This window comes from Uranotaenia lowii, chromosome 2, assembly GCF_029784155.1.
Source record: "Uranotaenia lowii strain MFRU-FL chromosome 2, ASM2978415v1, whole genome shotgun sequence".
NCBI lineage: Eukaryota > Metazoa > Arthropoda > Insecta > Diptera > Culicidae > Uranotaenia > Uranotaenia lowii.
In genome coordinates this window covers 242,177,481-242,200,056 of record NC_073692.1, presented here as the reverse complement: position 1 = coordinate 242,200,056, position 22,576 = coordinate 242,177,481, and the positions used below count along the sequence as shown (strand labels likewise).

General features: G+C 37.5%; 2 protein-coding genes and 2 long non-coding RNA genes across 4 annotated transcripts; 2 read left to right on the top strand and 2 right to left on the bottom strand.

Annotated features, from left to right (window-relative positions):
* Positions 1 to 918: 918 nt before the first annotated feature.
* LOC129746829 (uncharacterized) lies at positions 919 to 17,487 on the bottom strand. The gene is made up of 5 exons (XM_055740719.1): positions 17,403 to 17,487; positions 2,460 to 2,652; positions 2,200 to 2,398; positions 1,731 to 2,136; positions 919 to 1,246 (listed from the first exon to the last, which is right to left on the bottom strand). The coding sequence occupies exons 2-5, from the start codon at positions 2,572 to 2,574 to the stop codon at positions 1,115 to 1,117; spliced, it is 852 nt and encodes a 283-aa protein (XP_055596694.1). The 5' UTR covers positions 2,575 to 2,652; positions 17,403 to 17,487; the 3' UTR covers positions 919 to 1,114.
* On the bottom strand, positions 3,830 to 5,215 carry LOC129742464 (uncharacterized). The gene is made up of 2 exons (XM_055734363.1): positions 4,430 to 5,215; positions 3,830 to 4,348 (listed from the first exon to the last, which is right to left on the bottom strand). The coding sequence occupies exons 1-2, from the start codon at positions 5,213 to 5,215 to the stop codon at positions 3,830 to 3,832; spliced, it is 1,305 nt and encodes a 434-aa protein (XP_055590338.1).
* LOC129746830 (uncharacterized) lies at positions 15,002 to 17,073 on the top strand. The gene is made up of 4 exons (XR_008737381.1): positions 15,002 to 15,261; positions 15,327 to 15,502; positions 15,565 to 15,969; positions 16,025 to 17,073. It is a non-coding gene; the product is annotated as an uncharacterized LOC129746830 (long non-coding RNA).
* A 3,841-nt stretch (positions 17,488 to 21,328) lies between the features above and the next one.
* On the top strand, positions 21,329 to 22,105 carry LOC129744050 (uncharacterized). The gene is made up of 3 exons (XR_008736792.1): positions 21,329 to 21,421; positions 21,485 to 21,570; positions 21,665 to 22,105. It is a non-coding gene; the product is annotated as an uncharacterized LOC129744050 (long non-coding RNA).
* Positions 22,106 to 22,576: the final 471 nt, after the last annotated feature.

Here is a 22,576-nt window from a genome sequence, read left to right as displayed (position 1 = left end):
AGTAAGCCAACAACGGACCGGAAACGTCGCATTCAACAGCAATCGCTCTCGGGTTGTTTCAGCAAGTTGAGCTATGTGGAAGGCAAAATGCTATCGATTGAATCGTTGGTCACGAAAGTCGTTTAGGTACTATGGATGGACCAAACAATCCCAGAAAATGCAACTCTGTAACGAACTCTGCTCCATGCCAACCAAACAGCAAAGGCAAGAAATTTTGAACTTGGGATTTTTCTAACGATGCGATGTGATTGAATACCTAACTAACAGGAATTCCATTCGAAACGGTGCAAACATATGGGCCAACCGGACCCAGAAAAAGTTTTTCCGCTAAACCACAAGAGTTTTAAATCTATATTCCAGACTATCTGCAGAAGAAGTACCGGGTACGAGTAGATGATACCTTCAGATTTTTTTTGGAACTAATAATGGCATCAACCAAAACATTTAATAATTTGTGAAGGTGATAATAAGTTGCAGATGATGTTACTTCCGGAAAAGTTTTCGATGTTAAAAGTAACAACCAGTTGTCTGCCGGTTCATGAACAAGTCACATCTCTCATATCCGGACATCCTGTCCGGCTTCTGTTACACTTACCAGGTTCTCTAGCGCCACTCCCAGTAATCAGTTGAGTTAATAGATCTCTGACATGAAAGGATTACCAGGTGAAGTGTAGATATTTCTCAATTTATTAATCATTTGAATTTGTTTTCACACATTTTTTATTGAATTACAGAAATAAAAAAAAAACCTAGATGAATTTTCATTTCTTCATTTTTTTAATTCATTCTTTCAACGAACGATTGTTTTTTTTATTAAAATTCATTAATAAAAAAGTTGTATTCAAAACAGAACAAAAAAAACTTAACTTTTAGTCGGAATCACTTTCACTTATGAGTGATTCAAAGGCTTGTGTTTCTTTTTGAAGATCTTTTAGGATTAGTTTTTTTTTTAAAATGAAGTACTCCTTTGCAAATTCGTCAAGGTTTTCAATAGGGGTTGCCATTATTTTGACGGATGTTGCCTCTTCCAGAGCCTTAGCATTGCGAGCTAGCACATCGTTTTTCTTGTTGATACTATCAACAAGTTTATCCATTACATCTTTTCGGCTATTGGTTATTGAAAATTTGCTGGCTTTTTGGCCCAAGGGCCTGTTTTCGGAGCTCGTTGGAGTAGCTGGTTCGCTATATTCCATCTCTGAAGTTGTTGGAGACTCGACGAAGTCCGGTATTGATTGCTGGCTAGAGTCTGTAATATTATCGATAAGTATTAAATTTAGCATTTCGAGGGTACGGCTGAACGTTGCTGGGTGGAATGAGGACGATGAAAGATGTTAGGCCGAAAAGCAGAAGACGCCGAAAAGGAAAGTTGACCAAATATGCCATGAAACGAAAAACCCCTGGAAAGCGTAAGTTCAGGATAAGCACGATAAACGACAAGCAAAAGTCGAACTTTGAGTCGTAGTCGTAGAGATTAGAATCGAGTTATTTATAGGCGAGGTCATAAACGAGTATAAATGAGTACCTATTACTTTTTCCAAGGAATGTTTTCTCACGGTTCTAAGTGAGATCAAGGTTAGGTGCGTTGTTGACGAACAATCATTCGAATTAACATTTGACTTTATGTCAATTCAATTTGAAATCAATTCGGCCTGAACATTTCACTAAGTGTCCTTTAACAAGTTCGCCCAAGCAGCCTTCAGAATGTTTAAACTTTTTGAGTTAACACATACCAACACTTTTTGTAACGTTCGTGTTAAATTTTGGTTCGTTACGTAAAACCTCGATGCAGCCTTGCAATCTGAACTCCTTGAGGTTGTTTGGACCATGAAATTCTTAGACGCGGTTGATAATACGTCTTCATATGAGGTCCCACTACCTTGGTGCCTGAAAGCAAATACCTCACAATCATGGTACTTTTGTACCAGTTTTTTCAGATGGCTGAAACGTTGCCGTAAAGCATCTGGTGGTCTTGTGGCCAAAGACGGTTGATGTCGAGCTGCATGTATCTGAATTTTTTCCCAAAATTTCGTCCTGGCTTGATCCGTCCCTACTGTTGCGTCGTTTGTAATCGTTTTCCACGAACGGCATATTTGGGTGTCTTCCACTTCACTAAAATTACGACCTCTTATACCGACGCTAAAGAAAAATTAATTAAAATTAATAATACTTATGACACAAAACAGAACTAAAAATACCTACTGGCTAGTCTCAACAGAACTGACATGAAGGCCTAGTTGACGCAGTTTTTGTTCAACCTGAGAAGGGTTGAAATAAAACTTATGCTTTTTCAGTTCAGCGGTTATATTTCGATATGCTTTTGGCCCTTTATCTTTGAAGAATTCGAACAACTGTTTTAACAGAGATACTTCTCCTGGTTGCCAAATGTCTTGCGAAGGATCTAAAATCAATCATAACGTTACTTCAACATGAAACTAAATTTTGTTTTGTTAAAAGATTACCACTTGCAACGCTGTCGGATTGTTCGCCCTCATCCATCGGCGTTAGCTCGCAGTATGCGAAATGTCCGATGTCCAGCTCTTCCGCTGCTCCACCATAGTAATCCTGGATACTCATCTTTTAACTTATGATTTTGATTGTTCGTGTGTTTGTTTGTTCAATGTTATCTCAGCCGTCTTATTAAGAACTTGGGAGCTGAAATTAAGCATAAGTATTCTTTAGGACCAGGAAGGATGAAAATGCGGATTTCGGGTGAATTGTCGAGTTCATTCGAATTGCGCAGGGGCTTCGACAAGGTGATGGTCTATCCTGCATGATGTTCAACGTGGCGCTAGAAGGTGTTATTCGACGAGCGGTGGGCGAAATGCGGGGCACGACGAAGCCCGTCTCGAGGACTGTTGGAATACCATCAAGACAGCCATCAACAGTGCTGCGGAGAACGTCATCGATTATGTGTAGGCTTCGTGCCGCAAGCCGAAATGTGCCGGAACAAGGACGATACCTCTGATCGTGAGGTGATAAACAGGTGGAAGAAGCACTTCGATAAACACGTGAACGGCGCACATGCAGGGGATCAAGACGGTGGGGGAAGGTACATCGCCGGCGTAGCCAACGACGTAGAGGAGCCACTCCCAACGATGAGTGAAGTTAAGGAAGCCATTCGCCAGCTGAATAGAAACAAGTCGCCTGGGAAGAATGGCATCGCAGCTGAACTCATCAAAATGGGCCCGGACAAGTCGGCCGATTGCCTACACCGGTTGATAGTCCGGATCTGGGACATAGAACAGCTACCGGAGGAGTGGAAGGAGGGGTTATATGCCCTATCTACAAAAAGGGCGACAAATTGGACTGTGAGTACTACCGAGCGATCACTGTTCTCAATGCCGCCTACGAGGTGTTGTCCCGAATCCTACTCCGCCGCCTAACGCCACAAGCAAACGGATTCGTGGGAAGTCATTAATGCGAGGCACGATTTTCAACAGATCCAGTCAAATTATCTGCTTTGCCGATGACATTGATATAGTCGGCAGATCATCTGCGGCGGTGGAAGAGATCTACCAATTAACCTTGTTTCCGGTGAATGAGCTTCGTCCTAGTGACCCATTTGGCTAAGTGTCATTTTTTGGCCTTGCCTTTCACAAAGAAAACCAAATTATAATGATAAAAAATTAAATATCTATATTTAAAAAAAGTTGAAAATATATACAAAGTAAAATGAGGGGAAAAAGGGAGGCATGTTTAAGAAATATTTACAGAAAGGAATTTAAAAAAAAAGTAAACATCATAAAATTAGGTTATTTACAAACACAAATACGTAATAAAAAAAAACAAATTCAAATATAAATAAGGAATAGTAGCTATACACAAAAAATCAGTTGTTCCCCTTTTCATCCCACTGATGGTTTATAAGATCTGCCTGCAATCTCTCCGATTTTTCTTTGTCGATGAGGCTGCTCCATCTGTTGAACATTTGTTCAATATGGCTCGTGCCACTAGCAAATCCGGCGGTAGCTTCTGGCAGTGGTTCTTGAATTTGCTCGAAGAATGCGTTGTGCTCTTCAATCAGTTCTTGGGTTTCCGTCTCCATGTATCTGATTCGCATGTTGTGCAAAATAATACATGTTTCCATTATTTGGGACATCGTCTTCCTGTCCCACAATCTGCAGGGAACTTGAAGGATTCGCCAGACACCTTGCAGAATTCCAAAACACCTTTCTACATCTTTTCTGACGCCTTCTTGATGCTTGGCGAACAGAACCTGCTTGGCTGTTTTGGGCGCTTTAACGGTTTTGACAAAAACCGGATAATCGGGATAAATCCCGTCGCCCAACAGATACCCTGTTTCGTAGAGGTGATCTCCTACAGAGAAAGGGGGTCCCAGAAAATTTTCCTGAAAATTACAAAACTTATATTTCAAAATATATGATCTTACTAAATAAGTTAATTTTTCACTCAGAAACGAAAGAATTACCTTCACTATTTTAGCTATCAGCGGAGACCGATAAAGTACATTGAGGTCATTATTGGTCCCAGGACAACCAAAAAAGCTGTGCCATATATAGCAATTTTTGCTTGCCACAACCTCCAGGACGATCGTTGCAGTTTGACCTTTGCCTTGGAACTGCCCTTTCCACGCTGAAGGACAGTTCTTCCAGCGCCAGTGCATACAATCGATGCTCCCCACCATACCTGGAAAACCTCGTTCGCTATTTTCGGCTCTCAGCTTTGAAATTTCGCTAGGATTAGGAGACCGTAGATATTCGCTAGCGAACAGCTCAGTAATACCTTCGCAAAATTTACGGAGGATTTCCAGGCTGGTTGATTTACCGACGCGGAGGTTTTCGTCCAGAGAGTCAGCCGAGGCACCATAAGCTAACATGCGCAATGCGACGGTGCACTTTTGCATGGTAGACAGACCCAATTTATGTGCAGCGTCGGACCGTTGCTGGAAGTACTGATATTTTCTGGCAAGCTCACTTGATATGTGCACATACATCTCGCGTGGCATGCGATAACGACGCAAAAATGTTTTTGCGTCGTATGTGGGGTACAGCGCGAAGTAATCATTATAGAATCGTTGATTCGCTTCCGGAAAATTCCTTTCGATGTTAGGTTTTCGACCAGCACGCGATCCTCTGCCGGTTGATAGTTGCGAATGGGCTATCTCCTGCACCAAAACTTCCTCCTCTTCGTCCTCGATGTTCAAAGCGGTGAACAGCTGGGCTTGCTCGAACACGGTTTCAAAGGAATTGTCCATAATACCTTGAGCACAACAAAAAGCGTAAATGTTAAAATTATTACAATATCAGATTCCAGATTTAAATTAAAAAACAGATATCAGAATGATCAAACAACACCAGCTACGACAGAGTAATGCCCAGTATTCCGTAGGATCCACTTTGTTTAAAAGACAAAACCAGCAACGAAAGAATAGTGACCAGCATTTCACGGCATCCACTGACTTTAAGAAACAACACATACGACTGGGATACGAGTGAAAAGAAGTAGATTTTGCTGGAAGAACTGTGCAACATCGCTAAGTCCCTCCAGTTGAACAAAGCTCCGTTTCCGGATGGCATCCCATATGTAGCAGTGAAGGCCTGAAATGTTCCGGTCATCACTGCAACAGTACGTGGAGTATAGGCTCTTCCTAGACGTGTGTAAGTGGCAGACGAAGCCAGGCTGAAGAAGAGGAGAGGATACCGGTTTTGCCCATTGGTCACCCTTGACGTGAAAAAAACCCTTCAACAGCGTCAGTTGGGCAACGATTGTGCCGTCGCTCATTCATATGAGGATTCCGGCATACATCTGAAGGATAGTGGAGTATCACTTCCAAAAGCCTCAACTACAGTATACGACCAGGGAGGGATTGGAAACAGTGAGTGTCTCGGCAGGAGTTCAACAAGGATCGATACTTGGCCCGGTATTGTGGAACATTGTCTACGACGAACTGCTGAGACTGTGTCTCCCCACGGGAGTGAGACTTTTGGAATTCACCGACGACGTGGTTCTCCTGGCATCGGGCCTATCAACCGCAGAGGTCCAGCTACTCGCCACAGTAGCGATTGAGAAGGTAGAAAGTTGGATGCCAGTGGAACAGCTCGTAATGCGGCCGGTGGACTTATCGCTTGATCGGATTGTGAATGGATCGGAGACATGCAGAGGTGGATTTATGCATGACACAGTTCGGATGCTTCATGCAGTAAAACCATCGGTTTGGACACGTGGCCTCGCCATTCTGCCCAACCTGCAATCCGTAAAAAGGATCTACCACCTGGGTGATCAACTAATAAAAAAAAAGAATTCAAGAGACAACACCAGCAACCGACAAGGTAGTGCCCGGCACTTCACGGCATCCACTGAGTTCAAGAGACAAAACCAGCAACCGACAGGCCCATGCCCGGCATCCATTGAGTGTAAAGCCTAGTCCACACTAGACAATTTGGACTGCGATTTCAGTTGCTGAGACTTGTCTTACATTTGATGAGATGCAGGTCTCAGGTCTCCCGACAAGTATGAGACCTTCGGGAAGCGGAGATACCATTCGGGGTGGTCGTGACGGGATTCTAGCTTGATAGTTCCTCAATCGCCCATACTTTGATGGTTAGAAATCCTGCTGGAGTGAATACTTAGAGAGCGCTACCTAATCGGCACACGTTTCGAGGTCCCCGGGGTAGTGGAGGCTGTGACCGGCGTGAGTTACTATGAAAGCGTTACCTAACCGGCACACGTCTCGGGGTTTTCCGTACCAGACTGAAGTTGGCGATAGAGAAAAGGAGAAAGATAGTAAAGGAGAAAGACCAAAATTGAGAAAGAGGAAAAGGGTGAGATGTATGTGAGTGCATGAGCACAGCCTACCCCTTGATGTAGTATCATAGGGTGAAACAAAGGGGCACATCTGGCACACGAAGCCCAAGGTGTTTTTAGTGGGACGAACTCACTCACGGCTGCAAACACTTGGCTGTTCTGGTTTGATGTCAAATTTCCATCTTGTAAAAAAAAGTATAAGACCTTTAGCAACCAAGATGTAAACATAAACAAGTCTCAGTAACCGAAATCGCAGTCCAAGTTGCCTAGTGTGGACTAGGCTTGAGAAACAACACCAGCAACGATAGGGTAGTGTCCGGCATTTCACGCATCAGCTGAGTTTAAGAGAAACACCAACAACGACAGGGTAGTTACTGGCATGTCACGGCATTCGCTGAATTAAAGAGGAAACACCAACAAAGAAAGGGTAGTGTCCTGCATATCACGGCATTCAGTTAAAGACAACAAGAGCAACAACAGGGTAATGCCCAGTATTCCGTAGCATCCATTGAATTCAAAAGACAACACGAGCAACGACAGGGTAATGCCCAGTATTCCGCAGCATCTACTGAGTTCAAGAGACAACACCAGTAACGACGGAGTAGCGTCCAGTATTTCACAACATTCGCTGAGTTCAAGAGACAAAACCAGCAACCGACAGGGTAGTGCCCGGTATTTCATGGCATCCATTGAGTTAAGAAACAACACCAGCAACGACAGGGTAGTGTCCGGCATTTTAAGGCATCTGATCCGAAAATACTCTACCTTTTGTGTATGCCGAGCTGCCTGGTACGTCGCGCCTCTGTGTGTAGGATACCTCCAACGTTACCGTCGCGGAGTATCCGAGTCAAACTCGCCCTTTGTGACGGAGGCTGTTGTGGCATTCTAAGCTATAGGCTTTAATAAACATCGAATAGACTTATCTGAGCTAAGCGTGTAGCGAGCGGAAAAACTGGATGAACGAGCTCAACGAGTCAGTAATCGGAGGACCTTTATACGAACCAGTCCAGATTTCACATTGGCGATCCTGCCAGGATGGAATTGTCCTTTGTGTACGGAGGCAGTAGGACCTGGTCGAAATCAGTTTTTTTTGGAAGCAGCTGCGGTCGTTATAAAATTTAGCTTCAGGTGCCAGAGTTGTTTTGAGGTATGGCAACAAGAAATAGATCGAGAAAGATGTTTTCGTTGGAAGCTGTTGTGTGGTTTTGTACCGTGGAGGTTGTGTATTACAATAGGTGAGTGACAAAAATTGAATACAAATGGCCGTCAATTTCAAAATCAACGACGGCCAATCATTGATAGACAGTCTGTGCAGCAAGTTTTGAAACAAGATACACGTCACGACAATGAAACACAAAAGTTGTTTTATTCTATGCATTATTACCACAGACTAATATTACCACATAATATCTATATTAGTCAATATTACCCCAAAATATATATGTATGTTTTTCAAATGAGTACCTTTCCAATAATATGAAGAACTGAGTTTTCGAATGTTTCTTATTGATTTTTACAAATTGAACTGAAATGAATGTGAGATGTGAAATATCAATTTCCAACACAGAAGAAAATCTTGAAAAGAATTTTAAAATCTGAATTAAATTGAAATTAAATTAAAATTAAATTCAAATAAAATTAAATTAAATTAAAATTAAATCAAAATTAAATTAAAATTAAATTAAAATTAAATTAAAATTAAATTAAAATTAAATTAAATTAAAATTAAATTAAAATTAAATTAAAATTAAATTAAAATTAAATTAAAATTAAATTAAAATTAAATTAAAATTAAATTAAAATTAAATTAAAATTAAATTAAAATTAAATTAAAATTAAATTAAAATTAAATTAAAATTAAATTAAAATTAAATTAAAATTAAATTAAAATTAAATTAAAATTAAATTAAAATTAAATTAAAATTAAATTAAAATTAAATTAAAATTAAATTAAAATTAAATTAAATTAAAATTAAATTAAAATTAAATTAAAATTAAATTAAAATTAAATTAAAATTAAATTAAAATTAAATTAAAATTAAATTAAAATTAAATTAAAATTAAATTAAAATTAAATTAAAATTAAATTAAAATTAAATTAAAATTAAATAAAAATTAAATTAAAATTAAATTAAAATTAAATTAAAATTAAATTAAAATTAAATAAAAATTAAATTAAAATTAAATTAAAATTAAATTAAAATTAAATTAAAATTAAATTAAAATTAAATTAAAATTAAATTAAAATTAAATTAAAATTAAATTAAAATTAAATTAAAATTAAATTAAAATTAAATTAAAATTAAATTAAAATTAAATTAAAATTAAATTAAAATTAAATTAAAATTAAATTAAAATTAAATTAAAATTAAATTAAAATTAAATTAAAATTAAATTAAATTAAATTAAATTAAAATTAAATTAAAATTAAATTAAAATTAAATTAAAATTAAATTAAAATTAAATTAAAATTAAATTAAAATTAAATTAAAATTAAATTAAAATTAAATTAAAATTAAATTAAAATTAAATTAAAATTAAATTAAAATTGAATTAAAATTAAATCAAAATTAAATTAAAATTTAATTAAAATTAAATTAAAATTAAATTAAATTAAAATTAAATAAAAATTAAATAGAAATTAAAATAAAATTAAATTAAAATAAAATTAAAAGTAAATTAAAATTAAATTGAAATTAAATTTAAATTAAATTAAATTCAAATTAAATTCAAATTATATTCAAATTAAATTTAAATTAAATTAAAATTAAATTAAAATAAAATTAAATTAAAATTAAATAAAAAAATAAATTAAAATTAAATTCAAATAAAATAAAAATTAAATTTAAATTATATTAAATTAAAATTCAATTAAAATTAATTTAAATTAAATTAAAATCAGATTACAATTAAATTGTAATTGTAAATGTAATTAACATTAAATTAAAGTTAAATTATAATGAAATTAAATTAAAATTAAAAATAAATTAAATTATAATTAAACTGAATTAAATTTGAATTAGATTGAAAGTAAATTAAAATTAAAATTAAATCAATTAAATTTATTAAATGAAAAAAAATCAGGATAAAATTAATGTAACTTAAATTAAACTAAAATTAAGATAAAAGTAGAAAAAGGCATACTTAAAATAAAAAAAAAAAAGCAATTAAATGGAAATAAAATTGTATTAAAAAAAATTATACTTAAACAGAAATGAAAAAAAAAAAAGAAAAAACTCAGAAATAAAATAACCCATGAATTTACTCATGTCAAATGCACTTTAGCCGAGTTTAGCTCATGGCAGTGCCGGTATTGAAATCAAGTAAAGCCAGGTTTAGCCCAAAACAATGCACTTTAGCCGAGTTTAGCTCATGGCAGTGCCGGTATTGAAATCAAGTAAAGGCAGGTTTAGCCTAAAACAATGCACTTTAGCCGAGTTTAGCTCATGGCAGTGCCGGTATTGAAATCAAGTAAAGGCAGGTTTAGCCCAAAACAATGCACTTTAGCCGAGTTTAGCTCATGGCAGTGCCGGTATTGAAATCAAGTAAAGGCAGGTTTAGCCTAAAACAATGCACTTTAGCCGAGTTTAGCTCATGGCAGTGCCGGTATTGAAATCAAGTTAAGGCAGGTTTTGCCCAAAACAATGCACTTTAGCCGAGTTTAGCTCATGGCAGTGCCGGTATTGAAATCAAGTTTAGCCCAAAACAATGCACACTCATGGCTGTGCCGATATCGAAGTTTAAAATATCTAAGCAAAAAAAAACAGAACATCATCTGAAGAATAAGAAGAGTGAATCAGAGAACAAATATAACTAGCTAAAATAAGAAATTTATATGACGTGATGTTGCACAATAGAAGTTAATGATGTACAAAAAAATACAGTAAAACTGAAAATTAACGAAACACAGGGATTTTATTGTAAGATTATAGTTGGGCTTTTTCAGGCAAGGGGAGAATGAGCAATGATAGAAATTTATATGGTTTATTAGCTTCCGGAAATCCTGAAAATTATAGTCGAGGTTAATATGTTGTGCAAAAATATGAAAAGTTTATACATAGTTGGAATGGATTCAAAATATGGCGAAGCAAAGAAAAACGAGCCACTGGTTATCTATATATATAAAAATGAATTTCTGTCTGTCTGTCTGTCTGTCTGTCTGTCTGTCTGTCTGTCTGTTCCCTATAGACTCGAAAACTACTGAACCGATTTGCGTGAAACTTGGCAGGTGGGGGTATTGGAGGCCGAGGAAGGTTCCTATTATGGTTTGAGACCCCTCCCTCTCTCATGAAGGGGGGGAGGGGACTCCCAAACAAAAGACAATTTTTTGCATAACTCGAGAACCAATCAAGTAAATGGTATCAAATTTGACATGTGGTGGTATTTGGGAACGAGGAATGTTTCTACGAATATTTGCTACACCTCCTTCCTCTCAGTGGGGTGATAGGAAGGGGAAGGGGGGTTACCTTACAATTTTTCATATAACTCGAGAACTAATCAAGATATTGGAACCAAATTTGGTATGGGAAGGTATTTGGATACGAAAAATATTTAAATGATTATTTGAGGCCCCTCCCTCTTTCCAATAGAAAGGGGGGGGGACCACTTTTATAATTTTTACATAAATCAAAAACTAATAATGCAAATGGAACCAAATTTGGCATGGGAGGGTATTTGGATACGAAAAATATTTCTATGATTATTTGAGAGTCTTCCCTCTTTCCAGTGAGGAGATATAAAGAGGGGAGGGGCCTCTCTTATAATTTTTTACTTAACTCAAAAACTATTTAAGCAAATGGAACCAAATTTGGCATGGGCGGTAATTTGGGAACGTGTTATGTTCTAAAGATTGTTTGAGACCCCTTCCTTCTTCCAGCGGGGAGAAATGAAAGAGGAAGGGGATTTTCATACAATATTCACTGCATAACTCGAGAACTACAACAGCGAATGGAACCAAATTTGGCATGGAACGATATTTGGGTACGAGAAATGCTTCTATGAATATTTGGTATCCCTTACGCCTTCAAAGAAGTTGATAAAAACGGGGAGGAGAGGTCTCCCTAACAATCTTCAGTATAACTGGAAAGCTGATCGAGCGAATGGAAACATTTTTGGCATGTGAGGGAAGTTGGATACGAGAAATGTTTCTATTATAAATGGAAGCCTCACCTTTTTATCAGCGGAAAGATATAAAGGGAGAAAGGGGGCTTCCATAATTTTTTTTTTGCATAACTCGAGAATTTATCGAGCAATTGCAGCCAAATTTGGTTTCATAAAGTATTTTAATACTTTTATGAATATTAAGTTCTCCTCCCTCCATTCAATGGGAAGAACGGAAGGGGGGTGATACTTTCTTTCAAGTTTATGCATAACTAAAAAATTTACTACGCAAATAAAACCAAATTTGGCATGGGATGGTATTTAAATACGAGAATTTTTTCTATGTGGAACAATTCCTTTCTTGCAGTAGGAGGATAAAATTGGGAATATAGAAATGGAAAAGGCAAGCTTATATTTAACTTTTTTTTTTTGCAAAATCCAAGAAATGGACAAAACCTAACATGGAAAATCATTTTGGTATGATTCTATGATTATCTGACACACCTTCCAGTGAGTAGGTAAATAGGAGGAGGGAGGTGTGAGCCCAATACAATTTTGTTAGCAAAGGTTCTCAATATATGCTAACTGTTGTTGAATTTTATCGACGTTTTTCGGCGAAAAACGTCGATAAAATTCAACAACAATACATCGCGGCGATTAACCAACATTCATCAATACATGCTAACGGAACAAATATGGCATGGAAAGGTACTTGGTTACGAGATATGTTTCTACGATTATCATAGACCCTTACGCTTTACAGTGTAGAGAGGGGAAGAAAGGAAAAAAGGAAAAAGGAAGAAAGTAAAGCTTAAAAACTTATCAACCAATGGAATTATATTAGATATCAGAGGATTTTTGGGAACAAACAAATAGGTTTTATTATTAAAGATCACGATCTCCATACAGCAGAAGGCGAAGGGAAGGACAGAGGAGGCTCTCTTATCAGTTTTTTAGCATAAATTTAGAACATATCAGGCAAAAACAACCATATTTTATAAGTTAGATTGTTTGCGTAAGATTAATTTGAGACCCTCCTTTTTCAGGGCAAAGCTTAAAGAAACAGATTAAAATTATCAGAACTTATAGATCAAGATTCAGAAAATTAGTTTAAGTCATCTTTGTATTGCAATTCATTGCAAATTATAATCTGATTCAAAATAATGCCAATAAAACAATAAAAAATTGAATAATTTCCGAAAATATCATTTGTTTTTAAAAGGTGTAGCAAAGCACACCGGGTCAGCTAGTTAATTATAAACAAGGAGAAGGTGGTGTTTATTTGTCAAACCAGCATTAATATAATTTTGATGATAATCATGTTTTCAAAAAAAAAGAAGAATATAAACAGGTCTTAAATATATTGGTTGCATACATTTGAATCATAAGAAAGTGGAAGACTTGAACTTTGACACCGTTGGCCTCAGGTTACTCAAGCATATCTTATTTTCAGCAAGGGGAGAATGTGGCATTCTAAGCTATAGGCTTTAATAAACATCGAATAGACTTATCTGAGCTAAGCGTGTAGCGAGCGGAAAAACTGGATGAACGAGCTCAACGAGTCAGTAATCGGAGGACCTTTATACGAACCAGTCCAGATTTCACAGCTGTGGGGATAAGAAAAGACCTTCTCCGCAGTCTTAATCGTAGGGGAAGAGTATTCACGTTGCGGAGTACTCTCGGCTAGAGTGGACTCAAGACGCCATCGGATGAGCCACTCGAGTCGGGTAGGATGACATCATCGTCGGGATTAATCCGAGTCGCAAGCGTTAAAGACCCGTACGTGTGCTGTGACAGGCGCGAGTCTAGAATGAGCACAAGCGATTCAGCACACGACAGGCAAAAAGCCTAGGGTTGCCAGCCGCAAAATTGAAAGCCAAATGAAGGAGGAAGTCCGGACCACGGTCGGAGTAGAATGCCTTTTCGTCGGGAGGCATTAGAGTAGTGAGCGTCCGATCCTAGCTGTAAAGCGTACAAAGATAAGACTCTACCTTCTGCGTATGCCGAGCTGTTGGGTACGTCGCGAACGTTGTGTAGGATCCCTCCCCCGCCGCAGAGTATCTGAGTTGAACGCGCAAGAAGCAGGGTATATATGCTGGAGTTTTGACTTGAAATGGAATTAGCTGATGAGCGCTCGGGTACAGCCTTCGAAGCAGGTCCGGATGGGAATTATGACCAGAGGCCCCAGGTGGACTTTATGGCGTAGGGGTACTTAGTATCATGAGTCGACCAATTGCATCCATGGACCCAGGGTAGCATACTGGGGATATATTATATATATTGATTCCTCTACTGATTTGAAGAGTATCAATATTCTGATCACTTAACAGTATTAGAAAAAAAATAATTTAAACATATTCATGTGGTAAAAGAAATAATTTTATATTAGTTTTAACTCAAAGGGTTGTCTATGGGCGGACACTACGAATTACTTCACCAAAGTAGTCACCAATGGCACAAAAACGTAACAAAATGACTGAGATCACTTGCACAGGTCTCGTGAGTACGTGTTTTCCAATACTGAACGTTCTATGAAGCCAGTCATAAAAGTTTTTTTTTTACAAAATATTTAAATAATTAACTTTTGTTTCGAAAGAACTAGAGAAAAATTGTCTATGACCGGATAGTAAAATTTAAAGTTTCTCAGATGACCAAAATAGTTTCGTTATTGAATTCTTATCTTCTGCAAATAATTTGAGGGTGCTACTCAGAGATAAAAAAATGAAAGTTTCAAGTTGAAATCATTTTTTTTTGTAAATTGTTTATTTGAAACGGCTCATACCAAGTTGAAATCATCTATAATTTTGAATATTCTCTTGACCAGTCATAGACAAAGCGCATTTTTTAATTTTGCTAATATTTCGTTTGAACTTCCATTTTGTTATCTTAAATCTGTTTGTTCCGATGGGTTTTGCTATTTTCTAAAGCAAATCTCGAGCTATACTCAATAACTTAAAACTAAATCGAGTGTTTGCAAGCAAAGTTTTGGTCAAGTGTAAGCCTAGTCCACACTCGGCAACTTGAAATGCGATTTCGGTTGCTGAGACTTGTTTATGTTTACATCTTGGTTGCTGAATGTCTCCCATACTAGTCGGGAGACTTGAGACGAGTATCTCATCAAATCTAAACAAAAACAAGTCTCAGCAACCGAAATCGCAGTCCAAGTAACCTCGTGTGGACTAGGCTTTAATGCGTCAAGTGTTTATGCCAGTCATCATCGGATCGGAAAACAACAAACAGCTGTCCGCGTTCGTATTATTTATTTAACCACCGCGCACCGCCTAGATTACACATTATAAAAAGCAGCCGTGACGGTACGGGATTGTGTCCGAGGAGTCTTCCGTCTATCGACCCGCTTCGTATGAGACCGATGCCAATGTTACTGCGAAATGACCGGTAATTGTAGCCACAAAAACAACTCTACCCCCAAGCGTTATTGTAGCAGAGATCTATGTTCCCAGGAAGCGCAGGAACGCATTGGTTAGCCGCGAATATCCAGCTTTGATTAGCTTATTTCGGCGAAATCATTTCACGTTCCGAAACATTCCCGACAATCTCCGCTCGGCAGCCAAAGCGGCCTTAACCACCACCGCTTCAGTTCTGATTCCAAGGAAAATACAGCAATAGTTCTGAGAAGGTAAAATTTTGGTTTAGAGTCTCGAAAGGGAAACCTGAATGTTAATTTACTTTTATTTACAGCTTCGTACTCGAGTTAGAATCGAGGGCAATGCCTTTCGCGATATCCAACTTCCGGATCCGAGGGTTCTACCAGTGATAAAAGTTCCCTGCCAAGATTCACGGCCACCCCTACTGACGTGTGAAAGATTCCTTAAAATGGACAAAGGAGTGTCGATCTGAGCAATATGCAAAATGCGTAGCACCAACAACATCTCCGGTGTGGATTTGAAGATAATGAAGAGGAAAAAAAAAGCAGCCCACTGCCCCGTCCCCCTTCTTGTGCGATCCATATAATCACCAGCTCGGTCTGATCATTTTCTCGAAGAACTCATGACTATACCGGGCAAAGTGGTTTGTCCTCGTAGAATGACGTTCGCGTCCGAATACTGTAAGAGCCGTCGGTATTTTCGGGATTTGGAATTAGAGGTAGTAGTTCAGGTTTCATTGCTCATAAGTTTTGTAACCTTATTATGATTTTTAGGATCCCCTCAAACGGGCGGAGTGGTACTACAAATGTTAAAGCAGAAATAGGAGCGCTATTACGAGGCGTAGCAAAAAGCTCCCATATCCCAACGACAAAATATGATGCTCACCAATCTAGCTGAAGAACAGAAACAGATAGAAAATTAATAGTTCATTCCTTCAAAGCTGAAGCAAAGTAGTAATTTAGTTTAGACTTCATTGCTTTGAACAATTCTCGCAAGATTAAGAGCAAGTGTTAGCTGAAATTTAAAAGCCGATTATACGAGCTTTGATTTTAAACGATACGAGTCTAAAGCCTAGTCCACACTAGGCAACATGAATTGCGATTTTTGTTATGAGACGAACTTTGTTGTCTGTTGTTGTTGTTGGAAACCTGAGACGGTCTCAGTGTCTCCCGAAGAAAATGGGAGACGCTGAGACCGTCTCGAGACGAACCGTCTCCTAGTGTGGACTAGGCTTAAGTATACAATAATAAATGTACTGTTGATTTGTTTTTGTTTGCATTCTGTTCTGCACTGCATCAGCTACGTTTATTTTGTTTTAAAAAAAACGGTTTTGTGGTCTCGGTCCGTTACCGCGGTTTTCGCATACAAATAATCCGATGTAGTATCCCAGATGGTTAATTTAGAACTGCCTCGGTTAATCCGGATACCATTCAAACGGAGTATTCTTAATTAAATTTGACATTCCAACAGACAACCGACCCAGGGTTGCAAATTCATGTAGGAAAAACCTAATAAATTTGGTTTGGTCTCCGGTCGTGGATTGTAGCTTGTCGTACTGGATGTTTCTCAGCTAAGCAGCATTAAGCGACGTGCATTAACTTCCTGTTGAGTCGACCTCAGGCTAGGCTCAATAGAATTCACCTTACAAAGTTGGGAGCCATTTTCATGCTGTCGTACTGGACGATCTATTCGAGGTTCCAATGGGGGTTTCTAGGGTTGCAGCTGACAAAGATTTTGTCGAAACGAAGGGAAAGATGACGGAGGAAATTGCAATTGCTAGAAAAGAAACTAAAACCCGATCCACTTTTCTAGAAAACATACTTTGTCTGTCGTTGTGCATGAGTGACTTGTGCTGTTGGTAATGTTCCAAAAGAAAAACGCTTGCATGTTGAAGTTGTGATATCGGTTTTTTTTTGGTAATAAAGTATTGTTTGGTCATATTCATGTTTTTGTTTTCACCGCAAAAAAAAATGAATCCTTTTTTTATTGACATTCAAATATTAAAGCATTGTAATTTTTAAATAGCGTGTGAGAAAATATGCTGACTTAAAAATAAATGTCCTATGATTTGCTAATGTGGTCTATCGGATAGGCTAGAAATCTATTATTACTTTTCTGAAATCATTACAAAAAATGTTTGATTAAACTCACCTGCTAAATTGACGACGGCAAACAAAATTGACGGCAAACGCTCAACAAAATCGACGGAAAACGGTCAACAGAATCGACGACAAACGGCAAACGGCAAAAAATGAAGACAAACCACGCGGGATCACTGCAGTTAAAAATGGCAGAGGCTTCCTAATAACTTTTTAACCCGACTATGCTGCACGGAAACTTGAAAAAACTGACGGCAAATGTCATATTCGCGTAGCAATACTGTATTGCTACGCCGGCTGTATCACTCCGGTTCGGTGTTGCAAAATACCATGTTTTTCTATCACCCTCAGAGCAAGTTCACTGGTTGAGATGGAGATAGAAATTTCTAAGGTTTACAACACATCACAACACATTTGCCGTACACCGGTGTTGGGAAAATCTGATATTCGAACAGTTTCGCGCTGCAAAATTTGTATCGTATAACACTTTTTGGCCGAGGGTGATAGAAAAACACGATGTTTTGCAACACCGAACCGAGTGATAGAGCCGGCGTTGCAAAACAGTATTCGTGCGTGAAACGCTCCGGTGCTGCCACCTTTCTTATGTTCGAAACCTCGGTTAAGGGAAAAAAATGTAAATTGAGCCAATTTAAATTTTAATGTTATATGATATTTTCATGTTTCATTATTAAGTATCATAACTAAAATTGATATGAATTATAAACAAGTTAATAAACTCTTTCAAAATTACAACCAAATTTTCATAACCCATGGCCAATTGCGCGCACCATCACTTTTTTTATCGACAACATGAGGCGCAGAGATGCCAGACAGCTGTATAATTCATCTCGTTTGTTTTGTTTTCGCGGATTTCAAAAGTTGGTGATTCGTTTTAGAAAAAAAATCCGTCGGAATGTTCGGTAGAAAATTTTTAACGCCGTCGTTTATGGCTCCATCAGCTTTAAAAAACGGACCTCTTGCGGGTATTCGACAAGTGCCATTCACAGCAGACGCAGCTGATACATCGGAAAATAAAATTCAGTCTACAATCAACTTTACGGTAGCAGCAAACCCAGGACACAGTGTACCTCATTCCAGAATTATCGGAATGTATAAAATTGTATACATTTGTCAGGTAAATGAACGCGAAAAGCACTGGCAAATAATTTGCGAGTAAAAAACTAATATTTCATATTTTAGGTGGTGTTTCCGAAATCCGTACAGCTTGAGTTGACCCGTTCTCATTGCAGCCTCATTTGTTCGAGCATGATGCAGGCTCCGGAGGCAAACCTCTGGGATTTGTGCGAAAGTGATGGACGCCACTGCAGCTGAGAAAAAAGCCCTCGATCCATTTAAGAACGACTCCGGAGCGTTGCGGTCTCTCGGTTGGTTTCCGGTGATCCCACCGATCTGCAGACCTTGCTTAAAAACGATGTTTTAACATGTTCGAAGGAGTAATAATAAAAAATAGGCTAGCCAATGTAAGTTTGTTAAAAGTAAAACTCCTAAATCCGAAAAGTTTTACAATTTTCGTATTAACACATTGCGGACCAACCCCGAGAATTCTCGTATTTTCACTTGGCGCAAATGTTAAGATGTTATTAACTTCATAATGAAACTTTCATCTACAAAATTTAAACAATTTCAAAAACTTTAGAATTTTCTTCCGAGATATAAAATGCCAAGGGTTTGGTGTTTCACGGCTTAGATGTCTAGTGTCCTCAATGTGCTAACATTATTATTTGAATCCGATGGTTGAATAGAGAAAATTGATTTAAATTTTCAAACGGTTAATTCAAATTACAAAATATCAGTGAAATTACTGAAAAGCAAATTCACTTGGCATCGCTGGTCGCTTTCGATTTTATACCTTCGTATTCTACCACACCGGTGGACGGTCAACATTTTTGTTCTATATTTCACGATAGAAAAATTCCCATCTGTGCTACCGCTATCAAAATTCCTACCACTTTTTCCCACCACCATTGGACTTGCTCTCAGCCAAAAAGTGTTATGTATATGATATAAATTTTGCAGCGCGAAACTGTTCGAATATCAGATTTTCCCAACACCGGTGGACGGCAAATGTGTTGTGATGTGTTGTAAACCTTCGAAATTTCTATCTCCATCTCAACCAGTGAACTTGCTCTAAGATTTTGTTGCTGGCAACGATTTGAAGGCTATGAGAGCAAAATCTTGCGCTCTCTTGCATTCTGATTCGGGATGCCATATGAATCTTTGACGTTTTGTTATTAGGAAAAAATGTAAACAAAAATGAGTTTACCATGGTTTTTTTCTCCAAAGATCTCTAATAATATAAGTAGAATGAATTTTTAGGTCTTCTTCTTCAGCTTCAAATATTTTTTGAAAAAATATTGATAACTACTAAGCGATCAATTTAGTTTCTAAAATTTGTTTTTTTCTTACCATTGAAAACACACAAGTATTTTTGTATTAAAAAGTGATATTTTCACAAAAACTTACATGAAAACTAAATGTTGAAGATATTTGTAAGCTAAACATATGAAAGTTCTCTTTTGGAAAGTATTCTTAAAAGGAAAAAGACTGGTAAACAAAATTTGAACTTTATCTTGTTTTCTGTTAACCAATGAAACAAATTTGAAGGTTTTTTTTTAATCAACGGACTGTTTGAGTTGTTTTTTTTTCCTGGAAAGATATTGAAAATTATTTAGATTATTTATAGACTTATTCAAGTGTCGTATTCCATTTATGAAAAATGCACTTCTGAAATATCTGCTTTAATACGAAAGCTGTCGGCATATTTTTCGTAAATTTTTGTGAAAAATTAAGAAGTTTTTCCTTATGCGTTTCTTACAAGAACCTCCTCATAACAAAATTGCCCAATAATTATTAAAAAAAATAACATGAGAAGTTAATTCCCTTTCAATTATATTCCTGTTCTAAAAGTTTTCCAAATTTGTTGCCAGCAAATCATTTGCTGTCAAATTGAATATTTCCATTTTTGATGGCGCGGGTTCGACGTGGGAAAAAATAAATAAAATTTGTCCAAAGAGCTCACTACGGAATACCTAAAGATGGTAAGTTTTATCATGCAGTTAATTAATTCAACATCCTTGAATCTCATGATATTTTTTTCAGGAAAAACTTACGAGATTGCGGCCAAAAGTCGGTACAAATTGCTGCTGGAGGAAGATCTGGATTTCAACCGGAATGTGCGTGAAATACTCGAATTTGACTAGTGGAATTAAGACTTATGGTGGAATTCCCACAGAAACATTTTTTTTTAAGAGGAGTTCTAAATACATATAATAAAAGTAAGTAAATATAGATTCATGAATAAATATAAATAAGAAAATGAAACTTTGTTTTTTTTATTGAATTTAATGTGCACGATAAGCAAAACAATCACACCATGAGAAAACCATGAAATATCATTTTTATGTCAGCGTTAAAACAATGAAAGTACAATGAATATCACAATTCTCTTGTTAAAAAATGGAAGCTGAAGGAATCATAAACTTTATCGTTTTATGTTCTGAAATGTATGGAAAAAGTTGATTTTTTCATTGTTAAGTTGCTTAACAACCCCCTTTTTTCATGGTATATTTTGCCAAAACCATAAATTTCAATGTCGAAAACCATGAATTTGACAGTGCATTTAAGGTTTTTTGGAGCATGATATTCATAGTGTCAACCATAAGATCCATGGTTGGGTGAAAATGAAATTCATGGTTTTTTCACAATGTTTTTCTATTCGGGCAGGGATATCTGGCATCAACAAACTGAAAAACACCGAGAGAAAACACTATGCAAAAATTCGTTACTGCAGAAAAAGTGTTCATCCAGAAACCTGTCAGGCATAGAACAAATTCGCATTCGACAACTATCAACTCTCACACAGTCAAGGACTTGCAAGAAAAGGCTTAAAAGAAGCGCTATTCAAAGGTTGGCAGCATTGCAATTTTCATTGCGCTTCCGGAAAGCAGCACAGATAATGCAAGAAAGTTAAAGTGCGCCATTGCAATGCATTGCAATGGTGTGACGAACGCAACTCCCCGGAGAATCAGCAATTTTCGGGCGAATCTAAAGGTAAGCGGCATTCACCTCCATTTGAACTGTTGAACCTATCGCTAATTGAAGTGGTTCTTTCAGTGACGCTCGAAAGTTAGTCAGGAAAACCGTTCGATCCAGAATCGGGAAGTAGACGAAGACGGACACGCTAAACGAGGAGTCGGCAGGTAAAATGAATTAAACAATCTAACTCAGCCGATCCCTCACTGTTTGGGTCCGGATGGGCCAATAATCACAAACCTGATACCAAAATTTCCGTAGGAGAATGGCTTGTCCGACCTGGAAGCCAACCGTCGTTTATAACGAGAGGCCCGACACGCTTCCGGTTTTAAGCAGGTGGCTTAAGCGCCACTTCCGTTTGGAAGACCACCTACCCTTTCTTATCTTGCCCAGCTGATGAGACTCGGTCGCGAGTTCCTTTTGATTCCCGATTTTGGGAAAGAAGCGGAAGGGACTCTAAAGAGGGATCCGTACTTCGACCCCTGAGGGCCGCCCCGAAGTCGAGACAAAACCCGAGAGAAGTTCGAGGAAATGGGAGTTAGCTGTTCGTTACGAAAGCAAGCTAGGGGCGCTAATCATTGGACAAGACCAAACCCCTTACCTGGATCTGAAGAGACAGAAATCGATTGGTTTCGCGGCCAATCTCCGCAGCAAAGGAACAAAAATAAATCCCGAACAACGAACAGCGTGTGACTCCCTTTCCAGTTATCCCAATCAGACTTTCATAGTCAAAACATTCGCATTTAGCTTACAATAATTAGTTGGATTTATTGTATTTTAATGTGTGTCGTGTTGTGATTACATAATACTGTTTAGGCCTAAACGATTTTTTCCCTCTTTCTAATTCTACCTAGCAGTGCATGTTGGTGGAGACGCTTGGTTTTTCGCTAAATTACTTAGCGATTTTGCTTGGGAAAATCATTTGATTTTCATTTACTTTTTCGATTTTTCCACCGCGTGGGTGGTGAAAAGGCTACTTTCGTCGGCTCGCCAGTCCGAAAAACGCGATTTTTCCGCCAGAAAGTGCGAAAAACACTTTGTTTATCCGGCTTAAAAGAAACGGTAAAAACTGCGAAAACATATCAGGTATAACAATCACTAGAGAATATGGGTGGGTTCGCTATCAGTACTCACTCGAATTGCTAGCTGTTGGCGGGACTTAGTAGTAGTCTT